This window comes from Haemaphysalis longicornis, unplaced genomic scaffold (assembly GCF_048455015.1).
Source record: "Haemaphysalis longicornis isolate Haplotype H1 unplaced genomic scaffold, Haemaphysalis longicornis Haplotype H1 scaffold_4, whole genome shotgun sequence".
Classification (NCBI taxonomy): Eukaryota; Metazoa; Arthropoda; class Arachnida; order Ixodida; family Ixodidae; genus Haemaphysalis; species Haemaphysalis longicornis.
Window position 1 is genome coordinate 87,796,914 of NW_027526361.1, and position 22,947 is coordinate 87,819,860.

At 48.2% G+C, this 22,947-nt stretch overlaps 1 protein-coding gene across 7 annotated transcripts in view; it reads left to right on the plus strand.

Moving 5' to 3' along the window:
* Window positions 1–22,947, plus strand: part of LOC144178986 (glycoprotein antigen BM86-like) — a 77,549-nt gene that overhangs the window by 18,792 nt on the left and 35,810 nt on the right. For 6 of the 7 annotated variants that reach the window (XM_077707143.1, XM_077707139.1, XM_077707141.1 and 3 more), the window contains 3 exons: window positions 20,194–20,328; window positions 21,567–21,674; window positions 22,576–22,641. In XM_077707143.1, the coding sequence (XP_077563269.1) occupies window positions 20,194–20,328; window positions 21,567–21,674; window positions 22,576–22,641 (309 nt within the window). The remainder of the gene's footprint in view (window positions 1–20,193; window positions 20,329–21,566; window positions 21,675–22,575; window positions 22,642–22,947) is intronic. The other variant, XM_077707142.1, reaches the window with a different exon arrangement.

The following is a 22,947-nucleotide window of genomic DNA, read 5'->3' on the forward strand; positions in this document are numbered from 1 at the left end:
ACCTTCAAGGACGACGCCGGGGTTAAGAGGATGCTTTCGTGCGACGACGTCAGGGTCAAGGAGCGCCGGTGTATCGTCATCGACCCCGCAAATCAAGACGTGCGCCTCAAGATACACTGGCTCCTTCACAATGTTCCGGACGACGACGTTCGCGCGGCGTTGGCACCGTACGGCCGAGTCATTGACGTGTCCCGGGAGCGCTGGCGCGTCAGGGGCGTGCAGGACAAAGGCTCGACGACGCGGTCGGTGACGCTCAGGCTGAACTCGGGCGTGAGAGCCGACGATTTGCCGCACCAGCTCCGTGTTGCAGGTGAGCAGGCGCTCGTTGTCGTACCTGGCAGGGCCCCGCAGTGCCTGCGCTGCTCCGGCACGGGGCACATGAGGCGAGACTGTAAGGTGCCGCGCTGCACACTCTGCCACCGTTTCGGGCATGAAGCGAGCGAGTGCGTGCGAACGTACGCGAAGGTGGCCGGACCGCGAGGAGACCCGGAACAGACCGAGTATATTATGGACGAGGGGGAGACAGAGGATGTGGCAGCAGGGGGCGGCAACGACCCTGGGGTGGCAGCTGCACCGCAACAAAAGGAGAACTCTGATAAAAAAGTGGAGGCCCTGGTCGAGTTTCCCGCCTTGGCCAGTGCCGTGCAACCCGAGCAGAGCGACATCCAGACGGGTGATGCCGAAGGTGGAGGCCCGGTGAACGTCGAGGACAAGGTGCCCGGTGCAGAAAATTTCCTTCCCCTTCAGGGAGCGGACTTCTCAAATGGAGACGACGACGACCAAGCTTTGCCGAAAAGGCCACGCCAGGAGAAAGTGGGGGTGCAGGGAGGTGGGGACGGATCTGGACCTGTGAAGGTGTCTGCAACGGGGACTTCGTCGAGGCGCTCGAGCTTCAAGCCAAAGCCGAGCACGCCCTACGACAGAGGACCAGCGGCATCAAAGAGCCCGTAAGAACACGCTACTTGTCACCACTTTTTCTGGACTGCTAAGATGCCGTTGGAAAGTCTTTGTGTCACTTAAAACAAAAAAGTTCAGGTTATGCGCTAGGGATGGTCGTCGGCTCGCTGGGTTTTTCTTTTTTGGGGTGTTTAGGGCAGAGGGAGGGAGGGTTTCTTTTCCGTTTTGAGTATCTTATAAGTCGACGGTTTTCTTTTTTGCGTGTGGTTGCGTGTGTGAGTGTGTGTGTGGGTGTTTGTCTGAACGCCGTAAGTTGAATATATTCTTCATTTAGGAACAAAATGTCTTCCGTCACACCCCACTTAACGTTGCGTGTTGCCACTCTCAACGTGCGTGGATTAGCCGACCGCAAGCGACAAAGTCAGCTGTACCGTATTATAAATGAGCAAGACCTTGATATAGTGGCTTTGCAAGAAACGAAAGTTGAAAGCGAAGAAAATACTGAGCGTATGGTACGTAGTTTTTGTGCACGTTATCAAGTTTGTGTAAGCCATGCAGTGGGCTTCTCAGCTGGGTGCCTCTTGTTAATTCGCCAGAGTATTGGGGCGACGGTTCAAGCCGTCACATCCGATACGAGGGGGCGGATGGTGGTGTGTGATCTTGTTTTTGCGTCGAAAGAATGGCGGGTCATTTGCGTGTATGCGCCGATAAGGGTCGATGAACGAAAAGGGTTTTTTGAAGAGTGTCGCGCTTGGCTCGGCACAGAACGTGCTCTTATTGTGCTGGGAGATTTCAATTGTGTGTGTGCCGCTCGCGATAAATCGAGCACCACCCCCTTTCGTGACGGAAGTACTGTAGTACTCGATGAAATTATGGCTGATTTTGGCTTGGAGGATGTGGGGAACTTAATTAGTGGCGCACATCAGGTGCAGTTTACACACTTCCAGGGTGCCAGCCATGCCCGGCTGGATAGAGCATACGTCTCGCTAGAACTTGTGCCTGAGTGCTGCCAGTACGCTGTCCTTCCTATATCCTTTAGCGATCATTGCCTTGTTTCGTTTTCACTTGGCAGGCCCGAGAAGAAAGCGTCAAAGTTTAACTGGGACTTGTGGAAGATGAATAGTAAGCTAGTACAAGATGAACAATTTGTAGCAGATGTAAAAGGGATGATGGAAAAAATAGATGGGAGTGAGACAAGCTTGACTTTCCAGTGGGAAATGTTCAAGCAGAACGTTAAGATAACGGCACTAGAAAGGTCTAGTGTCCTCAGATATAATAAAATGAAAAACGAAAAGGTGATTCGTGAAAATTTAAAAAAGCTTACAGAATTGGAGTGCGAATCACCAGGGCTTTTTAAAGAGGACATTAAATCACTGAAAGCCCAGTTGGAGGCCATGGAAGAAGAAAGGTATCATGGCGCATTAGTGCGAGCGAGGGCGGAGAAATTGCTTTTGGGTGAAGCCCCCACTAAGAGGGCCATCAGTTCGGAGAAACGATATGCAAACAGAAACATGATAACTGATATTGAATATAAGGGTGCGGTGTCTAAGGACCAGCAAGTAATTAAGCGCGCGTTTTTCGAGTTCTATAATAACTTGTTTGCACGTCATCCCATAGACCCGAATGTTTTTAAGGAGGATTTCATGACGGTACTGCCTGTTGTAGAAGATGAAATGAGGACATATCTTGAGGCCTCTATTTCAATCGATGAGGTAAAGCAAGCGATTTCTGAGCTAAGTCCGGGCAAAACCCCAGGCCCTGATGGTTTGTGTGGAGCCTTTTACAAGGCTTTCGTAGATGAACTCAGCCCCATCCTTAGTGCATTATATGCAGAGGCCTATGAACTTAAAACTTTGCCCCCATCCTTTTCGAAATCTCATACTGTGCTCATCCCAAAAACGGAGGATGCAAGGGAGTTGATGAGCGTAAACGCGTATAGACCCATAACTTTAACAAATGTAGACTACAAGATATTAATGAAGGTACTCGCTAAAAGACTACAGACTGTGATGAAAGACTTGGTAGGGCAACACCAAACCTGTGGAATAAAAGGTCGCTCAATTACAACCAACATCCATGTACCTCGAAGCATTTTAGAATGCTGCGATTGCATGCAGTCCGCTGTGGCCCTCCTTCAGATCGACCTGGAAAAAGCTTTTGACCAGGTCTCACATGAACTGTTGCTTGCTATTCTAGAGCACGTCAACGTTGGAAAGGTTATTACTGATGGAGTGCGTATGTCGTATAAGGAGTGCACCACAAGTCTTGTTATAAACAAGGCACTCAGCACTCCAGTAAAAGTGTCACGGTCGGTACGTCAAGGGTGTCCTCTTTCGCCCTTACTTTTCTGTTTATTTATAGAGTCCTTTTGTTTGAGCATTAAGAACAGTGTCAGTATACGCGGTTTTCGGTTGCAGTCATGCGAAGTGCGCGTGCTTGCGTACGCCGATGACATCGCTCTTTTTTTTGAAGACAGAAGCAGCATAGGGGAGGCCGTTAAGATACTTAAAAGATTCTGTTATTGTACCGGAAGCTCTGTCAACTGGAAAAAATGCTTGGGCCTGTGGCATGGTAACTGGGATGCGACACCAAGCATATACGGAGGTATAAGCTGGGAACAGACGCCTCCGAAGTATCTCGGTGTGCCACTAGAAAACTACCGCGATAGCGATCCTTACTGGCGAAGGCAGGTGACAGAGCTGCGCAATAGGACGGAAAAGTGGGAAGGGAAAGGAAAAATGCTGTCAATGTTCGCTCGCGCGACAGCGTGTAATCTGTTTTTCGCGGCTAAAGTGTGGTACGTGATGCAAGTGCTCCACTGTGCGCGAGCAAATGTGCAAAGGCTGCACCGCGTGTTTGCCGTATTTATTTGGGGGTCTACTTGGGAGCGGACGAGTCGCACGAACTTGTTTCGACGTGTCCGCTCCGGGGGTCTGTCACTGGCACATCTTTTTCTGCGTCAAGTTGTAAACCGCCTTTTTTTTCTGCGCGAGGTGCAAGATCCTTTCTTACGCACCGTTATTCAGGTACGCTTGGGCAGGGTCTTACCACAGTATGTTGTTAGTTCAACCCAACCATTAGCCGGCGGTATTCATGGGTATTTGCGTGAAGTTGTCCAAGCGGCTGAATTTTTGTGCGCACGATTTTCCATGGAATACTTGTGCAATGTACAGAAGAAAAAGTTGTATAGAGATCTCCTTGATGTTTGTTTGCCAGTTCCACTGTATAGAACGTTGTACCGTGCAGGAACTGGCCAAGATGTACTGAAACGGGTCAAAGCAATGGCAGTTCCACCTGGTGTCAAATCCTTTTTCTTTAAATTGCACGCCGGTGTTTTACCTGTGAAAACGTGGATGCAGGAGAAGGGCCTATTTGTCCCGTGGGGTGTGGACTGTACCCTGTGTAAGAAGCCCGAAACAATTGAACATGTGTTCCTGGATTGCTGGGACGCGGTCTTTCTTTGGGACGTGCTACAGCGTACCCTGAAAAAGGATTTCCCTCTTGATTGTCACGGCATACGGTTCCTGTGTGTAGAAGACTGTAATGGTGTACCTTATGATTTGTTAATGCTTTTGGTCTTGCACGGCATATGGAGGTCTCGCATGGCTTTCCGCAACAGTGATATCGATGCCAGGCCAGCGAGGCAGTACTTCTGCGAGAACGTCAGACGGATAGTAGAAGTGTGGAAGGTCCAGCCGTGTGTACCGGACTGGATTTTGGAGGTGGAAAAAGTATTGAACATGCCGCGTTTTTAATTTGAGCTACGCTAGTGACCATAGCGTTAGCGGTTTTACCCTTGTTGTTCATGCCTTTTTGTTTTAGTTGATGTCCAAACCCGGCAATAAAGAAAAAAAAAAAAAAAAGTCCGTGGCTTGGTCGGTAGCGCGTCGCGCTGCGGCCCGCAAAGTCCTCGGATCGAAACCTGGCGCCGGATGCTGTTTTTTCTTTAAAGAGCACTGCGGACGCTGCCGCCGCCGACGCCGGCGGTGGATGGTTTGGGGTCGCTTATAAAGAGCATTCGCTCTTCAAAGATTTGCTTAAATCATTTCAAATTTACCGCGTTCCACTTCTTCAGGTCGGGTGTCTCGATTCCAACGCTGCCGAACGGCGAAGACGCGCGTGAATCGAGGCGCCCTACTTCAACGTTTATAGAACCGCGTTTCCCTACTCCACGTGCGTTGCAAGCAGAACGTGGAACCTATCTAGTGAAACCTTTTGTAACTGTTGCCGGTTGATTTCTTAAAATGGCGCCAGAAGATATAGTGGCGCGGGCGACAGCAGGCGACGGCGGAGTGAATTTTTTTCCTGCAGTTTATGAAGTATTTAATTTCGCAAAAATCAAGAATGTATGATTTATTGTAAAGGAACACTGCAAATATCATTTCTGTATTAATTTGCTGTCTTATATCTGCGTAATGTCTTGTTCATCTTAAACAATGTTGACAAGTATGAACCTTACACCGGACTTAGACGGGTAGATTTAGCTGTGACTATATAAGACTTTTGCGCAGGCATTGGTTTGCTTTGGCCGGGTGGCTGAATCGAGTCACATACAGACAGACGGACAGACAGGCATACAGACAGACTGACAGACATACAGACAGACAGACCGAAATTTCTGGGTTTAGGTAGCCCAAGAAAGACTATCGTCTTTAAAACCACTAAACACAGCGAATGCCGCGTGCAGGCAAGTCTCAAACACCCGCGTATTCCGCGCGGCGAGTCGGGCGGAGAGGAATTGGCAGCGTCCGGACGACAGAAAAAAAGAGACAGGGGGGATGGCGAAGGGAAGGAGGAAGCGAACAAAGAGAAAAAAAGGAAAAAATTAGCGCCAATCCACCATGTGAATGTGGTTGGAAAGCAAAGCTGTAAACCGCACCCACAACGGTTACCCATGCGACGTCCCTTAAATTTACTCACGTCGCTCTACAAATAGTGCAACCAGAGAGAAGTGAAATGCACTGAACCACACCCTCTATTACTTGAAATAGGGTTAAATTAATGCATGATGCATAAACGGTAGTTGGAAGAGTTGTATTGGTGGAAACCAACACAACCAAAACATGAGTGGAAACCGTTTTTTTATAAAACTAAAGCTTAAACCCGGTGTTAGACGATATCACTTCTCCGTATCTGCCGGCGCGGACGTACGCGACGAGATCGGCGGCAGAGACGGCGGAGGAGCTGGAGGAGAAGAAGGAAATACTTCTATTCAGATTTCTGAACGGCTCGGAGGGCGGCCCATGGGAGTGGTTCCTTCTTCACTGTAGCCCATATTCACTGCGCGCCACCTGTGCTCTGTCCACCAGCTGAAGCTGAGTAGGCAGAGAGGGGCAGGACAGAAGCATCTCCCATTGCTCTTGTTTGGTAGTTGACGGAGAGAGGAGGGTGTTCAGGGCTAAAGTGGCACACCCCGATTAGGTGGAAGAGTGGTGCTATTTCTGAGCAAAATTTACATTCAGCGTCGTACCGATCCCGATGCATTAAGTGAAGATGCGTCGCGTATGGGAGAGAGAGAGAGAGAGAGAGAGAGAGAGAGAGAGAGAGAGAGAGAGAGAGAGAGAGAGAGAGAGAGAGAGAGAGAGGGGGGGGGGGCATTTATTAAAGAAGACCTCTAAGCCAGGGAGGTGGCCGGGAGCAGTGGGGTGACCTTCGTAGCCTGGGCTATGATGATCTTCTGCCTCTCCGGGTCAGAGCAGCTCCGCGCTGCCTCCCAGAGCTCCGAGGAATTGATTTGAGGGAGGGGATCACATGGACAGGCCCACATGTGATGTTGTACCGTGGCCTTGTCTCCGCATAATGGGCAAAAGGGAGTCGGAAGCTGCTGGATTGTTTGTTGTTCTGTGGAAAGGCCAGGCTCAGGCGAAGGTAGGGTCTGTCTCAGAAGGCGATAATGCTGGGTTATGTCCCTGAATGAGACAAGTGGGTGACGGTCCTCGTGCAGCTCCATAGCACGGGGGATAAAAGTGCAGGCTTGGTGGGCGTATTCGTTGCCCTCTATGGAAGCGTGAGCGGGTGTCTAGATGAGCTGAAAAGAACCATTTTTGGGAGTGGTTTTTTAGCACACGCAGTGTAGGTCGGGACACCAAACCCGAATGGAAATTCTGATAGTCTTGGGAATCGGTGACTACCTTACGAACCCCTGGTTCAGTGAGAGCCAAGGCGATGGCTGCCTCTTCCTCTTCTGCTGCCGTCATGTATTCTGTCTTGAGTGAGGCTCAAGCGAGGAGGTCGGTTCTGGAGATAGGCACGATGATGACGTACTTCTGTCCTCATGTTGGGAGGCGTCTGTGTAGATAACTGCATGATCCCCGCCGAGGGTGGTGTTTAGCGCTTGAGCCCATGCTTCTTGGCGACCATCATCGTGTGAGGTAGTTCATATTTCTAAGCAAAGGGAGCATTGTCAGTTCTTGTCGCCAAGAGTCCGGGAGTACATCAAGCGGAGGGACATTCTGTGCCGCCCAGCCAATCTGGCGAAGGATGCGGAGACCCGCCGCAGTTCTCATTCGGAGTTTCTGGTTGGAAAGGTGGGCCTCTATCAGCTCTTCCACCGTGTTGTGGAAACCCGTGCTAAGCAGCCTCTCTGTGAAGGCACTCATGGGAAGACCAATGGCTTGCTCAACCGCCTTTCTAATCATTATATAAAGCATCTTTATGCCCTCCTTGCCGAGAAGAAGACAGGAGGTTGACGTAAGTGATTCTCGAGAGGACAAAAGCTTGAACTAATCGAAAAGTATCGCATTCCTTGAGGCCTCGCTTCATGGTGGCAACTCGCCTGATCATGTTTATTTAAATAATGCTGTGTTGAGGCGTTGCAAGGATACGTACTCGTGGTGTTGGCTTGAAGATGTAGGCCCAGGATCTTGATGCTGGGGCTTGGAGTGATAACCTTGCCATCAAGGAGTATGTTAATGTGTTCCTTGGGGTGTCGTTTGGCGTGAATGCGGACGACAAGGAGCTGACATGTTCTGCGTGAACACTGAAAGCAACATGATTTAGCATGTTGGCGTACTAGAAGTGAGATGCCATGGGTTGGTGTAAGCTTCCTTTATTCGCTATGGAGTGGCATTCAGCGAGAATGCAGGGGTTAATTTAATAAATGCGCTTGGTTAGTGCACCACTTCTCTTTCCCGCCTCCCCGTGAGCTCGTAGCTACATCGGTAAGACAACGGGCTCCGGTTTTGTTACACGATTAGTTCCAGGTTCGATTCCTGGCGGTGCCAGTAAATTCTTTTGTTTGTTCGCGGGGGTTTTCTGGTGACACCAACAGTCACGAAAGAACCCTTGGGGGGTTGAGGTAGAAAGCTTTGCTTTAAAAAAGCTGTGTACATTAGGCGAAGTTGTCACATAAACTGGCGACCCCCTGCCGCCGCTCTTTTAGCGGGGAGTACGTTCCTGGTCTGGCAATCATGGTTGCTCACGAAAAAATGTCGTGAAAATTTGCGTGTGCGCCGGCCGAACTGCTTCCGAAGAAATTCTATAAAAATTGTTACATGAATAATTTGCATGAACATAATATACATGTTACAAAAACATTTATGCTCAATTCAGACGCTGAATAGCAGATGAAGGCGCCTTCCACTTTGAGTATTGAATCCTGCAGGGCAGTGAAGCGCACAGTTCCTCAGATTACCCTGGCTTCTGGAGGAGGGTTTCCAATTCCGCGTTCACAGCCAGCCACAAATCGCGGCAGTCGCCGTGGTGAGGTAGCCATGAGCAAAGTTGTATTTTATTGCTGCCAAAATGTTCTCTGTGGGGTTGACGATGTCCCCATTCGGAGGCCACTCGAGCAGCCTCACAACGCGCCCTTCTAGTAGCCGCTGGACGGCTTTGAAAGTGCGTAAAGGGCATGGATCTTATTGTAAGATGTAGCTCCCCTCTTTGAGGGCCCATTCAGAGCGTTACGAATGAGCTTGTTGTCGATGACATGGCAGGATGCGGGCGAGTTGAAAAGGCGTGGAAGCCTAATGACGGGGCCACAGCAATCCCTCGTTGTGGTCCCCCACACATTCACGGAACAGCGACCGCTGCTGAGGACCTGGGACACATACTCCATGTAAAGATAGAATCGTCTTAGCAGCCGATGGTTATCATGTTATTATCCGATGGTTTTTATTATCATGTATTTTTGTTTTTGCATAGTTTTCCCCAGAAAAGAGAGTGACAGCCGGTTTCAGTAACCAAACTCTCCCCGTAAAATTTCCGTCCTACGCCGACTTCTCAGCTCACCCAAAATGGGGAAACCAAAAAATATCCAGCTTCGCCATAAAACACATTAAATCCAGTGGGTATTTGGAGGGAAAGAACACTGCCAATGGTCATAAATTGATTGGTGTAGATTTCGGGGCGGAAATTTGCTCTTCAATGCAAACATATGGCTGCATGACGACGTTGGCATTTGTGAACACCAAAGAGAAGCACCTTGACTGTCGGCTGCGCAACAAACTAGCACTTTCCGGGGTGTCACCCGTTTCCTTAAATTAGGGTGCACTGTCGGAAGATATGGGGAGTCGACTATAGAGAGCCAACAAACCCCACCGAATCCACAGGGCACAGGTGACAAAGGGGGTGGCCGTCTGATGTGCGGCTTTCGCCGACCAGAGCGGCAAGAATGAGCAAGAGCCTTGAACAAAAACAGCACAACGACTTGTATTTAGACAGGCAAGTTACAAACACAAGCACGAGGTAACGGATCGATAATGACAGACAACTTAGATGGAATTCATATACAAGAAACAGTCCAATTAGACAAAATAATACAAACAGGAGCGCTAAAAAATGAATATTACTAAGCGGAGCAGTTAACTAAAAAGGAAAACGAACAGTTCGATGCTTATGAGAGACAGAGTCCCATCATATTCACCGACCGGGCCGGACGATGCACCGCTGTCGGAGGCGATTCGGCTACCTGGGAAGCGTGGCTTCGCTGTAGGCCAGGCCGTCCGAGACGATCACGGTTATTCGAGGCCCGGGAGTACGTTGGAGTCCTCCAGGGCGCGGGTCGCCGATGGTGTGATGTACAAACTGGCAGGTGCCGTTGTCACATCACGACTGCCAAACGTAGCTGGTTTGCTTAGGCGCGGCTTCTCTTTTTATAACCGTGCTGGCGCGGAGAGGGAGAGCACAATACACAACGCGCCCGCCGCCGTCAGCGAATAACTTCACTCTTCTCCCTTCTAGAACCATCGACGCTCTTTAGCACTGGCAAGGCCACGCGCACGTCCTCGAAAGTACTGGAAGCTTCGACGAAACTGGAGCGACGGAGGTTTTATTTTTGTTGTTTTCTCGCCGGCGAGCCAGCGAGTGATCGTGTTACCGTCTCTTCGTTCGAGAAAGTTCCAGCCTTGTCTCCGGGCGAATAGAACCGACTGAATGAATCGGACGAGTGTAAGAAGAATTAGGCGCTGTACGATAAAATGAAAAATTTATACGGTACTTTTAGACGTCGTACGCTCGAGTTTGTGACACGGGGACATGGAGCGGCAGTACTCAGTCCGTCACATCCCCATCTATTCGAAGGGTGGCACAGAACGCTTTCGCCTTGTGTGCTTCCAACATATTGTGAGAGGAGCAAGGAGCTAAACCAGCGCCGCACGCGCATAAAGGAGCTGCACTAAAGCCTCCTTCACATTCGCAACCAAATTAAATGAAGCTGTCACCCAAAACCGGCTTCAATGCGGCGGGCTCAAGTTCCGTTAACTTGATCGATTAGGTCGTAAATCGTTTATACTGAATCGTAAACCGTCCCCATGCTGAGTAGCCGCTGAAGCACCACCCACAGAAGACGTTTTCCTAGGGGTGAAGCGGACGTATGCAGGCACTAAACATTGCGATAGGCAACGAAGGTGGACGGAGACCAGAAAAGGCGCCAATAAAAGCATGCCTCTGCTTGTAGATAATGTCGTGAGTGTTCGTAAACTTCGTTGTTTCGTCACGAACTCCCTGACAGCGCGCGAAAATAATGATCAAAATTGTTAAAATCTAAACGAATATGAGAACATGTTTCTGGGCGTGTTGCTTTAGGTTTACGAACATACTGAGTGGCGCAAATACACAACACACAAGAAAGAAGACACGGACAGGCGCTACACTTCCAACAGTTTAATAGGAACGACAGCAACGTACATTTATACATCCATCCCGACATGCGCAATAGGCGTGCCCACAGCGTCAGCGCAAGAATTTATCTAAAAACCACCCCTCAGATTTGAACAATACCACCGACATATCTCTAACGCAGTTACTTCCCTTCATTCTTATACGATGCGCCTCGAGCAGTTCTCGGGCCTTCTCATATCTGCTTTTTCCCTGTATATTTGTCTCGGGAAATCGTCGCTCACAGTTTGCGCAGGAATCACAATACGTTGTCAAATGTGCGCCATTATTAGACTTTAAATTTTGCGCATGCTCCCTTAGGCGATCGTTCAAACATCTCCCAGTTTGGCCGATGTAGGACTTTTAACAGGTGAGGGGGATTTCGTAAACCACCCCTAAAGCGCAATCAACGAACGGCTTCTAATGTCGTTTTTCACAGGCCCTCTTTTTGCTACTAGTAGCAATGCGAGAGCAAGGTTGGCCGAGCTTACACGGGACAGAAAAAACGACAGGGACAGCGTAACTCGTCGCAACCATTTTAGGTTATGCGACACCTTGTGTATGTACGGAACCACTTCAGGTGGGTTGTCATTTCTTTGGTGCGCATTCGTCCTAAGCTTACTACCCTTCACTTTTTGAAGGAGGGTTTCCGCCACCGCATTCACGACCGACTGAGGGAAGCCTGTAGTCGCTGCACCTGATTTTCAAAACTTGACTGCATCATGTGTGCGCACGGTTTCCGCAAGGCAGATTCTACGCAGAGACTGGCAATAGCCCGCTTAACTAACTTTGAGTGTGCCGATTCATACGGTAACAGTTCTTTACGGGACCGAGGTGAAAAAGACCAACACACATTCCCATGCAGCACCTTAATACTCAGGTCCAAGAACTTGATGGCATTATCATGAGGCAACTCATGAGTAAAGGTCAGGCCTTTTTGAAGGCGCTTAAAATCGTCTAAAACACATTTCATCAAGTCACGTTGCGTCACAGAACTGTGTTTGCTAAAAACAATTAAAAATCATCTAAATATCTAAACATCTTCAACTCTAACCGAGGATTGAAAATACGCTCCAAGGCCTGGTCTATCAGTGCTAGGAAGCTCGGCCAACTTTGCTCTCGCATTGCTACTAGTAGCAAAAAGAGGGCATGTGAAAAACGAGATGAGAAGCCGTTCGTTGATTGCGGTTTAGGGGTGGTTTTATAAACCCCCCTCACCTGTGGAAAGTCCTACGTTGACCAAACTGGGAGATGTTTGAACGACCGCCTAAGGGAGCATGCGCAAAATTTGAAGTTTAATAATGGCGCACATTTGACAACGCATTGTGATTCCTGGACAAACTGTGAGCCACGATTTTCGGAGACAAAGATACTGGGAAAAAGCAGACATCAGAAGGCCCGAGAACTGCCCGAGGCACATCGTATAAGATTGAAGGGAACTAACTGCGTTAGTGATACTTCGGGGGCATTGTTCAAAGCTGAGGGGCGGTTTATAGATAAATTTTTGCGCTGACGCCGTGGGCACGTCTATTGCGCATGTCGGGATGGATTTATAAATGTATACGTCGCTGTCGTTCCTATTAAACTGTTAAAAGTGTAGCGCCTGTCGTGTCTTCTTTCATGTGCGTTGCGTATTTGCTCCATTCAGGATGTTCGCAAACGAATTTGAAGGACCCCCAAAACAACGAATATTAAAAACGGGAAATAAAGCCCCCAAAATTCATTACGAGAAGGCAGTGGTGAGCTTCGTCATGTGGCCTTAGGTAAACATCCAAATCGAAGTTATTGGGACGTTTATTTCTGCTCACACGCCCTCGGAAAGGTGGGCCTATTTGAAACAACTTTCGCGCTGCTACACAGTAAAGCATGGCGCTTTTGACAGTGGAGCTGTTCTAGGGCTGGGCTTTACGACAGTCGGGCGTCGTATTGCGTCACGCTGCTTCCAGAGGAGATCTCGCGCCCCGAAAAAAAAAGGATCATGCTGCGGAAAAAATAGATAAAAATCTAAGAGCGTTCCTGCGGCGTTCATATTTTATTGAGGATGGCTAATGTTGCTTTTAAAAAACTGTCTTCCTACAATGCATTTGTACTTCGAGGTGAAGCCGAATTCCAAAGTGTCAGTGTTAGCTTGGGCTTTGTAGGCTGGCTTTCCAACACTGCCTGTGGCGCTTTGAAGCATGGCCATCTACTGAAGGCGCAAGAGAGAAATCACTTTAAGGCCAACTGCACTCAAATTTCACCTCCACCAAATTTATTTTCATTGCGTTGTAAGTACTCCAAATCAGCTGGTACACAAGTGGTAGCCCCGTGAAACGCCTCGTTAATCTGTCAGAAGCATTTCAAATAGCTCCGCCGCAGACCCCGCTGCACCTGCCGGCGGATCGCGAAAACAGCCATGACGTGCCTGTCACGTTCCAGCCGACGGGGGCTTCTTCCTCTGGCCAGCCACGCAGCTGGAGAAACGGTCGACCTCTGCTGCCCCGTGCGCGCGTAATTGCGCGCAGACTTTCTCCCAAGCTGGTGACCGTCCGGTCGCTCGCTGGACGACTGCAACGTCACTGCAATTGCCGCACTCTCCTCGGTTTCGATTTCAAAATCGTCGATTTTTGCTGGCCGCTTGCGGCGTCCACGCGGGCGTTTCAGCTGCTGTATTTTGCATGTTGCTTTCTTTTTAAGCAGACTATACGGAAATAGGGTTTTCATGAGGTGGACATTTTGAGTGCAGTTGGCCTTCTATTTACCCAGCAAGTAGGCTTTGGCACGCGCTGTGGCCTACAGCCAAAGGCTGGGGGCGACGGTGGTGGCTCGGTAAACTGCATCCCCGGTTGCGAGTTGCGCAGCGCGTCCTCCCAATGCTCGATGCTGCTGATTGTGGGGAGGGGGGGTGTTGACAGGACAGGCCATATGGGGCGAGTGAGAGTGTCGATGGAGTAACAGAGGGGACAGTTAAGAGAAGGAAATTGGCAGGGATAGATTTCCTGGAGGAGGGAACGACTGACGTGGGAATTGGTCTGGAGGGGTCGCCATAAGCGCTCCTGGCCGTTGGTGAGGCATGTATGGCCAAGGGGGATAGCGACGGCGGGAGAGACCGTGACGCTCCGTGACTTCTTGGTACGAGACCAGTCGATCGCGAGCCGATCGAGAACGGTGGTGGGGAGCGGGAGCGAGCCCAGCATGGCTAGTAAATTCTCTTGCTGCTTCGTGGGCCACCTCTGAGGATCATGATTACAGAAAACGGCTCCAAATGTGGTGTTATTGAGTTAAGAGTGAGGCTGTAAAAGATACAACATTACGGTCGGCTGTGAATACCTGGCCGCCACGTACGGAGAACGTTTGGTTGCAGAAAACGGATGTAGCTGTGGTTTTACCGGAACTATCAGGAAATAAATTACGCGAAATTAGCTGCGAAAACTACTCTAACATTATGCTCCACAGCCCCGGTGGTCATCCTTCTACACAGAGTGGAAGGGCACTGAAGTTTTTTATAGGCGCGCACGTCAAAGCAGAAGCTAATTAATATTCTCCTTGCATTACCATCGACATAGCAGCGCCGAAGGATTTAATTGATAGCTGTAACCTTTTCTTAACTAATAGGAGGTGCTCATTAAAAATAAGAACGTTGGTTTTAATGCGACAATAAAATAGGCGCCCTATAAGGCCCGCTTTATTAGAAGACGACGATTAAATCTATTCTTTCCAGCTACCTTTAACACCGAAAATCTCCTCCGCATGGGCTTTTCGAGTGTTCATTTCTTCGGAGCGGGCCTGAAATGAGTGGCAGCAATACCCTGGGAGAAACCCCCCCCCCCCCCAGAAAAAAAAAAAAAAAATGTGGTTGATCGTTCTTTCGTAGGAATTGGTAAAACACGAAAGTGAAATGTGCTTGCACAGGAGCAGTTAAATATTTATTGTGCATCGATATGAACTTGCCCATCGATATTTATATTTCATCGGTACGGCACCGTTAGACGCATCAAAATCAGACACTGGATTACACACGCCGGAGCATTGCGTAAATTCGATTGAAAACCCGGGCGCTCACAAACCATGCGAACGAAACCAAACGGGTTGTGAAGTCACAGTGCGCTACAGCGACAGGAGCATGATTTGTAGGTCGGCAGCAGTCATGCGGGTGTGCTTGGCGAGCGACGTCGTGATCCGTGCTGTGTACGCCAGACGCCTGCGTTGCGACGAGCTCAGCTTGTGGAACGCGGGAGGCAGAGTTTGTAGCTTAAACACAGTAGCTTAAACAGCCCTGTCGAGGCGCCAACTATCGGCGTTCATTAGCGTCATGACGCAGTACATCGCGTCACCCCTCCTAGATGGCAGCACAAACTGAACAGAAAAGTTAGAGGGAATGACATAAGGCGCGTTCATACAGCTACACGGGCTTGACCTCATGGCTCAGTCGGCAGAGCGTTTCACACCTCCCGTTGCGGCCAGTGTGATCGTGGGCTCAAATCCTAGCGCCGTCACGTCAATGAAACTTTTTCTGGCGACGTCATTTCCGTGACGGATATGGCGTCGGTGGCGTTTGTGAACCCCGGCATAAAACACTTTCGCGTTAAAAGAGAGCGAATGCGGGAGAGTGAATGATACCACAGAACGAAAGCCGGGAGGTGAGTAAGTAACGATAGTAGAGCAGACACGGAACAGGACGCTGTTTACCAGCACGCCCTGCGCCTGCGCAGTACAGGACATGGGCGCGGCAGAGGCAGCGTGTGTGGCTCACGCCACGGAGGCTAATGAGTAGCACCTTTTACCTAGTGCCATCCTTCTCCTAGCCAAGATTGTGTAACGCCCTGCATTTGCACAAAAATGTGTAATTGGCGGAATTAACACAGTAGCTATAAGATCGTAAACGGAGATAATAGAGAGAACGTAATTTTGAACAACCAGAACATACGCAAGAAGAACACAATTTTTTTTTTTTTCAGAAATGACTTGATTGAATAATTATGAGGTCTAGCACGACGACGAAGCACAAGCAAGGAGGGGCACCGTGGTGGAGGGCTCCGGATTAATTTTGCCCACCTGGGGATTTTGAACGTGCGCCGATATCACTGACAAAATTAAAAATCTTCATCTGAGACAGGCTCTTCAAAAAATGAAGAGTAAAATAAAACTCCTGAAACAAAAACGTCAAAATCAAGAATTAAAACTCGCAAAAACAAACCAACCCTTCACTAGGCCTTGCATCTGCGGAAAGATAAATATTTGGCGATGCAAAGGCCCTTAATCGTCATAATGGTGTACATTTCCATCATTGGACAAAGGAAACCTAAAAAAGAACTCATGAACTTTAATATCACATCACGTATCAGCCACTCACCGCCAAATCTGGTTGTAAGAAACTTTAAACGAAACGAATTAGTAGGCAGTTTCTGTAAATTTGATGTGTGTGTGTGCGTGTGCGCGTGCACCGTGTGCATGGGCGCGCGTTCATGCGTGGGTGCAGACTACGCGTGCACGGGCGTGTGCGCGTGTGCACGTGCGCATGTGTGCATATGTGTGTGTGCGTGTGTGTGTGCGTGCGTTTACGGTGCACGTGCACGGGGGTGTGCGTGCGTGCGTGCGTGCGTGCGTGCGTGTGTGTGTGTGCGTGTGCGTGCGTGCGTGCGTGCGTGCGTGCGTGCGTGCGTGTGCGTGTGCGTGTGCGTGTGCGTGTGCGTGTGCGTGTGTGTGTGTGTGTGTGTGTGTGTGTGTGTGTGTGTGTGTGTGTGTGTGTGTGTGTGTGTGTGTGTGTGTGTGTGTGTGTGTGTGTGTGTGTGTGTGTGTGTGCACGGCCCCAGCCGTCATAACAAGCCTAGAGAAGAGGTTGTAAGCCCACACAGCGAAAGGGCGATAAGCGCTAAAAGTAAGTATTGGAAGTGCGATGTAGGCGAACCTGCGCATTGCAAAAGAGACTAGGAGCGTGTCGATGGTCGCTGAAAGGCATCTCTCCGCGACAGGGAGCTAACAACAAATAATTAACGGTGTAGGCTTAGTGCTTTTACACAGTATGAATGAGGAAGGCTAGCTGGACCTTCTGTTCATGCGGTGTTCAACTATCTGTTAAACTTTCCGGCTGCATCAGTCAGCGATTGACCAGCCCTAAGTACAGCACACTCCAAAGCTCAGTTTCACTCGCGTGCCACCACCAGGATCCCCCGTTCACTCCCGTCAGTATCTTTACCCCTCACGGCCCCTCATATTGCCCGTGCGAAAGGGGCATCTCTATTCCCTCGGGCCTCGTCACCTTTCTTTTTTTTTTTTTCAGAAGCCTCCTCCCATGTGTTTTTCCTTTCCCGGCACATGCTCTAACCTTCGGTTCGATTCTGCGTGCCTCGCCCCCTCTCGCTTTCCAGTAAACATTAGGAGCTAGAGAAAGCAGAAATTCATGCTGATTATGATGAGTATATAAAAAGAGAACAAGCAAGGTACAATTGCGGTCGCCTCATGGCGCGAATGAGCAACAACACGCATGTTTGCGTACCCAGAACACATCTCAATGGACTGCCCAATGTGTTTTTGAGTTTTTGCTATCCTACCGATTCGTTGACTGAATATTTGTTTCTAGTCGTTTTTACGTGCATGGCGCCTTTCTTTTGGCAAGGTCATTAGAACATGTTAGTGCGCTTTCGAATTACAACAAAGAAAGCTCTAGGACTTCAATATGCTTAGATAGAGTTCGATAGATAAGAATCATTTGTTTTTAATAATTTATTATAAACTAAGAAAATCGATAGCCATTTAACGACGACTAGTAATCAAGGAACCGCAATGCCTGTTTCCGTATCGTCAATAAATTCAATGCATTTTAACATTAATATAGGTGGTGATTATGCCTAAGTTATGAAATGCTATGATTTCCTTCAGAATTCCGCGTAGGGATGGGCCGTTCATGCATGTGGAAACACTGTATGTATTAGTTATTTGTAATGAGTCACGCTTCTACCTTAAAATGCACTGATGCATTCATAAGTACGCATCTATCAATGTATTGGGCGTGTTCTTACCCTTTTCTTTAGGGAAAACTAAATTTCAGCCTACTGGAGCACTTATACGGTACCTGCATTAAAAGTGAACTATTTTTCCCAGCTAGAGATTAAATAGGCCTTTTGCAGTGGGGTACCCATTAAGTGGTGAATTGTCAAGATTGAGACCAGCAATATTTTTTCAACCTGTTAAATTCTCCGAGTTTCTACCTTGTGTTTTTGGAGACAGCGGATATTGTAGTTACGCTTTCGTACAATAAAGGTTAAGAATGCGAGTTTTTTGTATAACAAGTATTCATATAGAAAAAATATGGAATTAATGCACTCTAATAACAATGCAGCGGCGCGAACTGCCAGTTATAAACACTTAGAATTGTCGCTTGAAATCTCAAAGTTTCAACACGCGTTTTTTGGGCTTTACTGTGCACTGAAGGGCCGTTACTCTGATTTTCTCATTGCGTTGGGGATGTACAACGTAAATACTATTGCTTAGAATTATTCCTGAAGAAATATTGCATTATTTTAACGCAACTAGAAATTGTACGTAAATACCAACGCTTTCGTCTTGAAACGCAAAATGAAGACGATTCTTGGGAAAGAGTCTACAATGAAATGAAAAAATAATATTCCAGCTCTGGCGCTGCAGTTCTTCCCCACCTTCAAGCCACTGTCACCCAACTTACCCATCTCATCAAGCGCATCACAAACCAACGTCAGGGCCTCAAAGAAGACGATAAAATACGACTAATTCAAGCACTTTTAATTAGTCGCATCACATATTCCATCCCATACATCGCCCTCAAACCCAGAGAACGGGAGAAAGTCGATATACTAATTCGAAAAGCTTTCAAAATTGGACTTGGCCTCCCCGCTCAAACCTCTACCTGTCGTTTCTTCCAACTCGGAATCCACAACACCCTCGAAGAACTCCTGGAAGCTCAACGCAACAGCCAACTCACCAGACTCCTTCTTACCAGCACCGGCCGACACGTCCTCCAGGTTCTCAGATACCCGACCCCACCTGCTTCGCAAGCCCTTCACCGCATTCCATCTTCAATCCGGTCCCACATTACTGTATCCAAAATTCCTAACAATATGCACCCAGAATTCAACCAAGGTAGAAGGCTCTCCCGGGTTAAGCATCTGCGTTCACAATTCCACTTTCACCCCGATACTCGCTACACCGACGCCGCCCTCTACCCCGCACGCCAGGCTCATGCTCTGGCGGTTGTAAACTCAGAAGGCACACTTCTCACCTCCCTCACAACTCGTTCGACATCAACCACCACTGCCGAAGAAATTGCCATAGCCATCGCCGCTACAACTGGCTCCGAATACCTTACAATAATAACAGATTCCCAGCAAGCCTGCCGTAACATTCAACGTGGACGCATCTCACTTCCTGCATTACGCATACTCGCATCAATCAATCCCCTCCCCGACCTGTACATAGTCTGGACCCCTGGCCACTCGTCCCTCTAGGGAAATGAGGCGGCTCACGCCGCTGCCCGCGCCCTTCCACACCGGGCATTTCCCTCAGGAACAGAACCTACGGTCCAGCCTCCTCCAACTCCCGCTGTTCCGTCACACTACCACGACATCCTGCACCATTATCGCAACCTTCGCCTCACTTTGCCTCAACCTCACCCTCAACTAACCAAGGAGGAAGCAGTCATCTGGCGTCGATTACAAACAAACACATATTACAACGCACCCATCCTCCACGCTATCTCCCCTACCCAATACACCGTCACCTGCCAATTCTGCACCTCTCTTAATACTACCTACCACATGGTGTGGGCCTGTCAAAACACCCCATCGCCTTCCCCAGAGCAGTGGGAGGGCCTGCTGACCAGCTCCCATCACGCTGACCAGATCTTTCTGGTCACCCGTGCCAGGGCTGCAGCCAAGGCCCAAGGGTACCTGGACTGAGGTGAACCCACCCCACCGAGTGACGGCTCAACCACCACCGTCTGCTCTAATAAATGTTTCTTCTCTCTCTCTCCACCCAGGCGGCGAGATCCGATTGTGGTTTTCTCAACTAAAACTTAGAAAGTGAGGGATAAAAGTGGGAATAAAACAGTCAAGTTCACTGTGTTTCATCAGAATTTTGTGCGAGTTTGGCCAAATGAGAAAGGGGTTCACGATTTCTTCTGTCTCAGTATTGAAAAACAAGAATGGTTTAGTTTGGCACTTCAGAGCGATGTTTCGGTTACTGTTGCAGTGGTGGACAAGTTTTACCGGCAGGATTGCGAGGAGAAAGGAGGAGAAATTGTGATTCCCACGGGTCCAGCACAAGGGCCACGATGTGTTTGCGGTGACTGGTCGATATGGGACTCTGTCAAAAAGAAGTGTGTTCGTAAGTACTTGATTCGTCCGTTTTTCGCATTTTCGAACTCGTAATAACTAGCTTTATAACTAGGTTTTCCTAAATGTCTCTATATCGCGAGAATATTTGTATTCTTCGGATTCTTACATAAAAAATCATTTTAACAAAATTCATTTTTCTGACAAGTTGCTATTATTGTGTGAGCTACTAGCATAACGATAGAGACGAAATATCTGGTGACTAAAGTCGCTGAATACTGAACCACTGTTTGGTCAGTGTAACAATCCGCGCCTGCTTTGGCACTGTAGATTGCTGTAACTTCTCAATGTACAGGTGCCGTCAAAATTAATTGGAACACGGTCTCGTAAATGTAAAGGAATTCCTTCTTCCGGAGACTGTCTAGATGCATCGGTGTGCGTTTAGAGGAGTTCCTTGTAATCGAAAAAGCTTCCTATAAACCTTTAATGGCTGTCATAAAGCCAGTAAGAGAAATATTTTGTGATATTCACGAGTGCTTGCTCTATTTACTTACGACCGCACCTGTACACTACCACCATGATGTTGAAGCGGTATATGGTACACCGCCAGTTCTGCCAAGAATTCGGCGTCGGTACCGGTGGGACTGTGGGCATGACTACGACTGTACCAAAAATCCCATTGTCTAAAGAGTTACTATGCACATCTACAATTCTCTTCCCATTTGGGGCACAGCCGGGCATGTGCCAATCTCACGTCCTCATTCGACTAGAATCCGGGTTTGCATTGGCTCGGAAAACGGTTATGCTCTGGCCTTACGTCCCCTTGGCCCCGAACAGGGTTATGCTTCAGCCTAGCTACATTTACTCCTAGAGCAGCGTTAGGCCGGGTTCAGACTGTCGTCGAAACTGTCGTAATATCTTTAAATTATGACGTCATTTGACATCTCAGCCACCCGCACTGCGTAAAAAGCCGTTTTTTTTTACGTTCATAGCGCACGATATGGCTGTTACGTCGGTAGTCTGAACATAGCCTTAGCTACATTTAAAATAAAGGCAATTTGGTAGATTGTGCCTGAAACTTGCATTTAGTTTAACTCTAGGGTCATCTAACGTCTTTGTCGCTATTTCGATTTATGTTAATTTCAAGATAGCATTTCGAAAGAGAGTGACAAAGAGCACCATTAGATAATGTAAAAATAATTATTGGTAAAATTAAAAAAAAATACAGTAAAAACTTTCACAGTGTGACGTGGCTGACCCTTTTCTGCTCGTCTAACGTTTTTCTTGTAGCGACCACGTGCCTGAAACCAACAGTTACCTGCAAAGAACTCTGTGAAAAGCGTGTGCTCGGAAAGGATCCTCGCTGCTGCCAGGGATGGAACGAAACTGACTGTACAAGTACGATTACTATTTTTTGCCACGAATTTAAGCTTACACTTCATTATTAGATTGTTAGTAAGTCACTTTCGTAACGATTTATTAGTATAAAGCAAAGCTCCACTGTGTGGCGCACAGGCCTGTTGTAAAAACGAAGCAGTTCTCTTACCGACGAAGCCAATGCATACGCGGCGACTCTGGCGTCATAAATTGTAATGTAACGTTAATGTAACTTTAACGGTCACAGGTAGCCGCAACTGTGGGCTCCGTAAAATATCGTAAGGTTATGCATTTGCATAGTCGCATGTGCAATACTAGCCGCGCGGCCTGTTCAGCTAACTGTGGCGATTTCTTTAGTTCGTCAGCAACTACTGGTGCGCGAATATTAAGAAAAACTGTGTGCAGAATATCAGAGTCCTGAAGCAGTAACTCAAGCATCGCGTCAGCTGTCGCATCGCTTTGGCGACCCACTTCCTTCTTCTGGTAGTCTGGAGGCACGGGTTGCGTTACTCATTGCGTAGCTACTGAGTCCACCTATATTAAAAGTGTCTTGTCGTAACGTGTGCCGTCTCTAATCCGGAATCTTTTAGCAATCTGTTTCCTTGGCTACCAAAGTTTAATCGTGAATTACTCCTAGATGTGGCGACCGTTAAATATTTTTGAGTCAACCGTTATAATTCCCCACAATGCGGCATACCGGCAAGTGGGTACGGTGCTAATAGGGCGTGCAATCAGGTTGACGCGCTGCCGAAAACATTGACCGCTCGTATTTACGACTTAAGCCGAAAAAACAGCAGTCGGGTTCGGAACAAAGATGAACCGCATTAAACACTGTTTGTTTCAATCAAGAATCATCTCCCCTTATTTTCGTCTGATCATATCGAAAGGCACACCGATACATATTTTTTCACTCGGTTTCTAGGAGAGCCCGAAAGCGGTACTTACTGCTCGCCAGGTAGCGTCATGAATGCGCAAGGAAAATGTCAAGGTAAGATTCTTTTTGTCAGTGGTGTCCCCTGTCTGTGCTGGTCGTAAATTGCTTTGATATGCCTGCCGGGCAGAGAACACCAAATGGCCACAAATTGAAAATATCCATGTATGTATGTATGCACGCGTCGATGTATGTATGTATGTATGTATGTATGTATGTATGTATGTATGTATGTATGTATGTATGTATGTATGTATGTATGTATGTATGTATGTATGTGTGTATGTATGTATATATGAATGTATGTATGTATGCATGCATGTACGCATGTATGTATGTATTAGATGCCTGGTTGCGTAATCA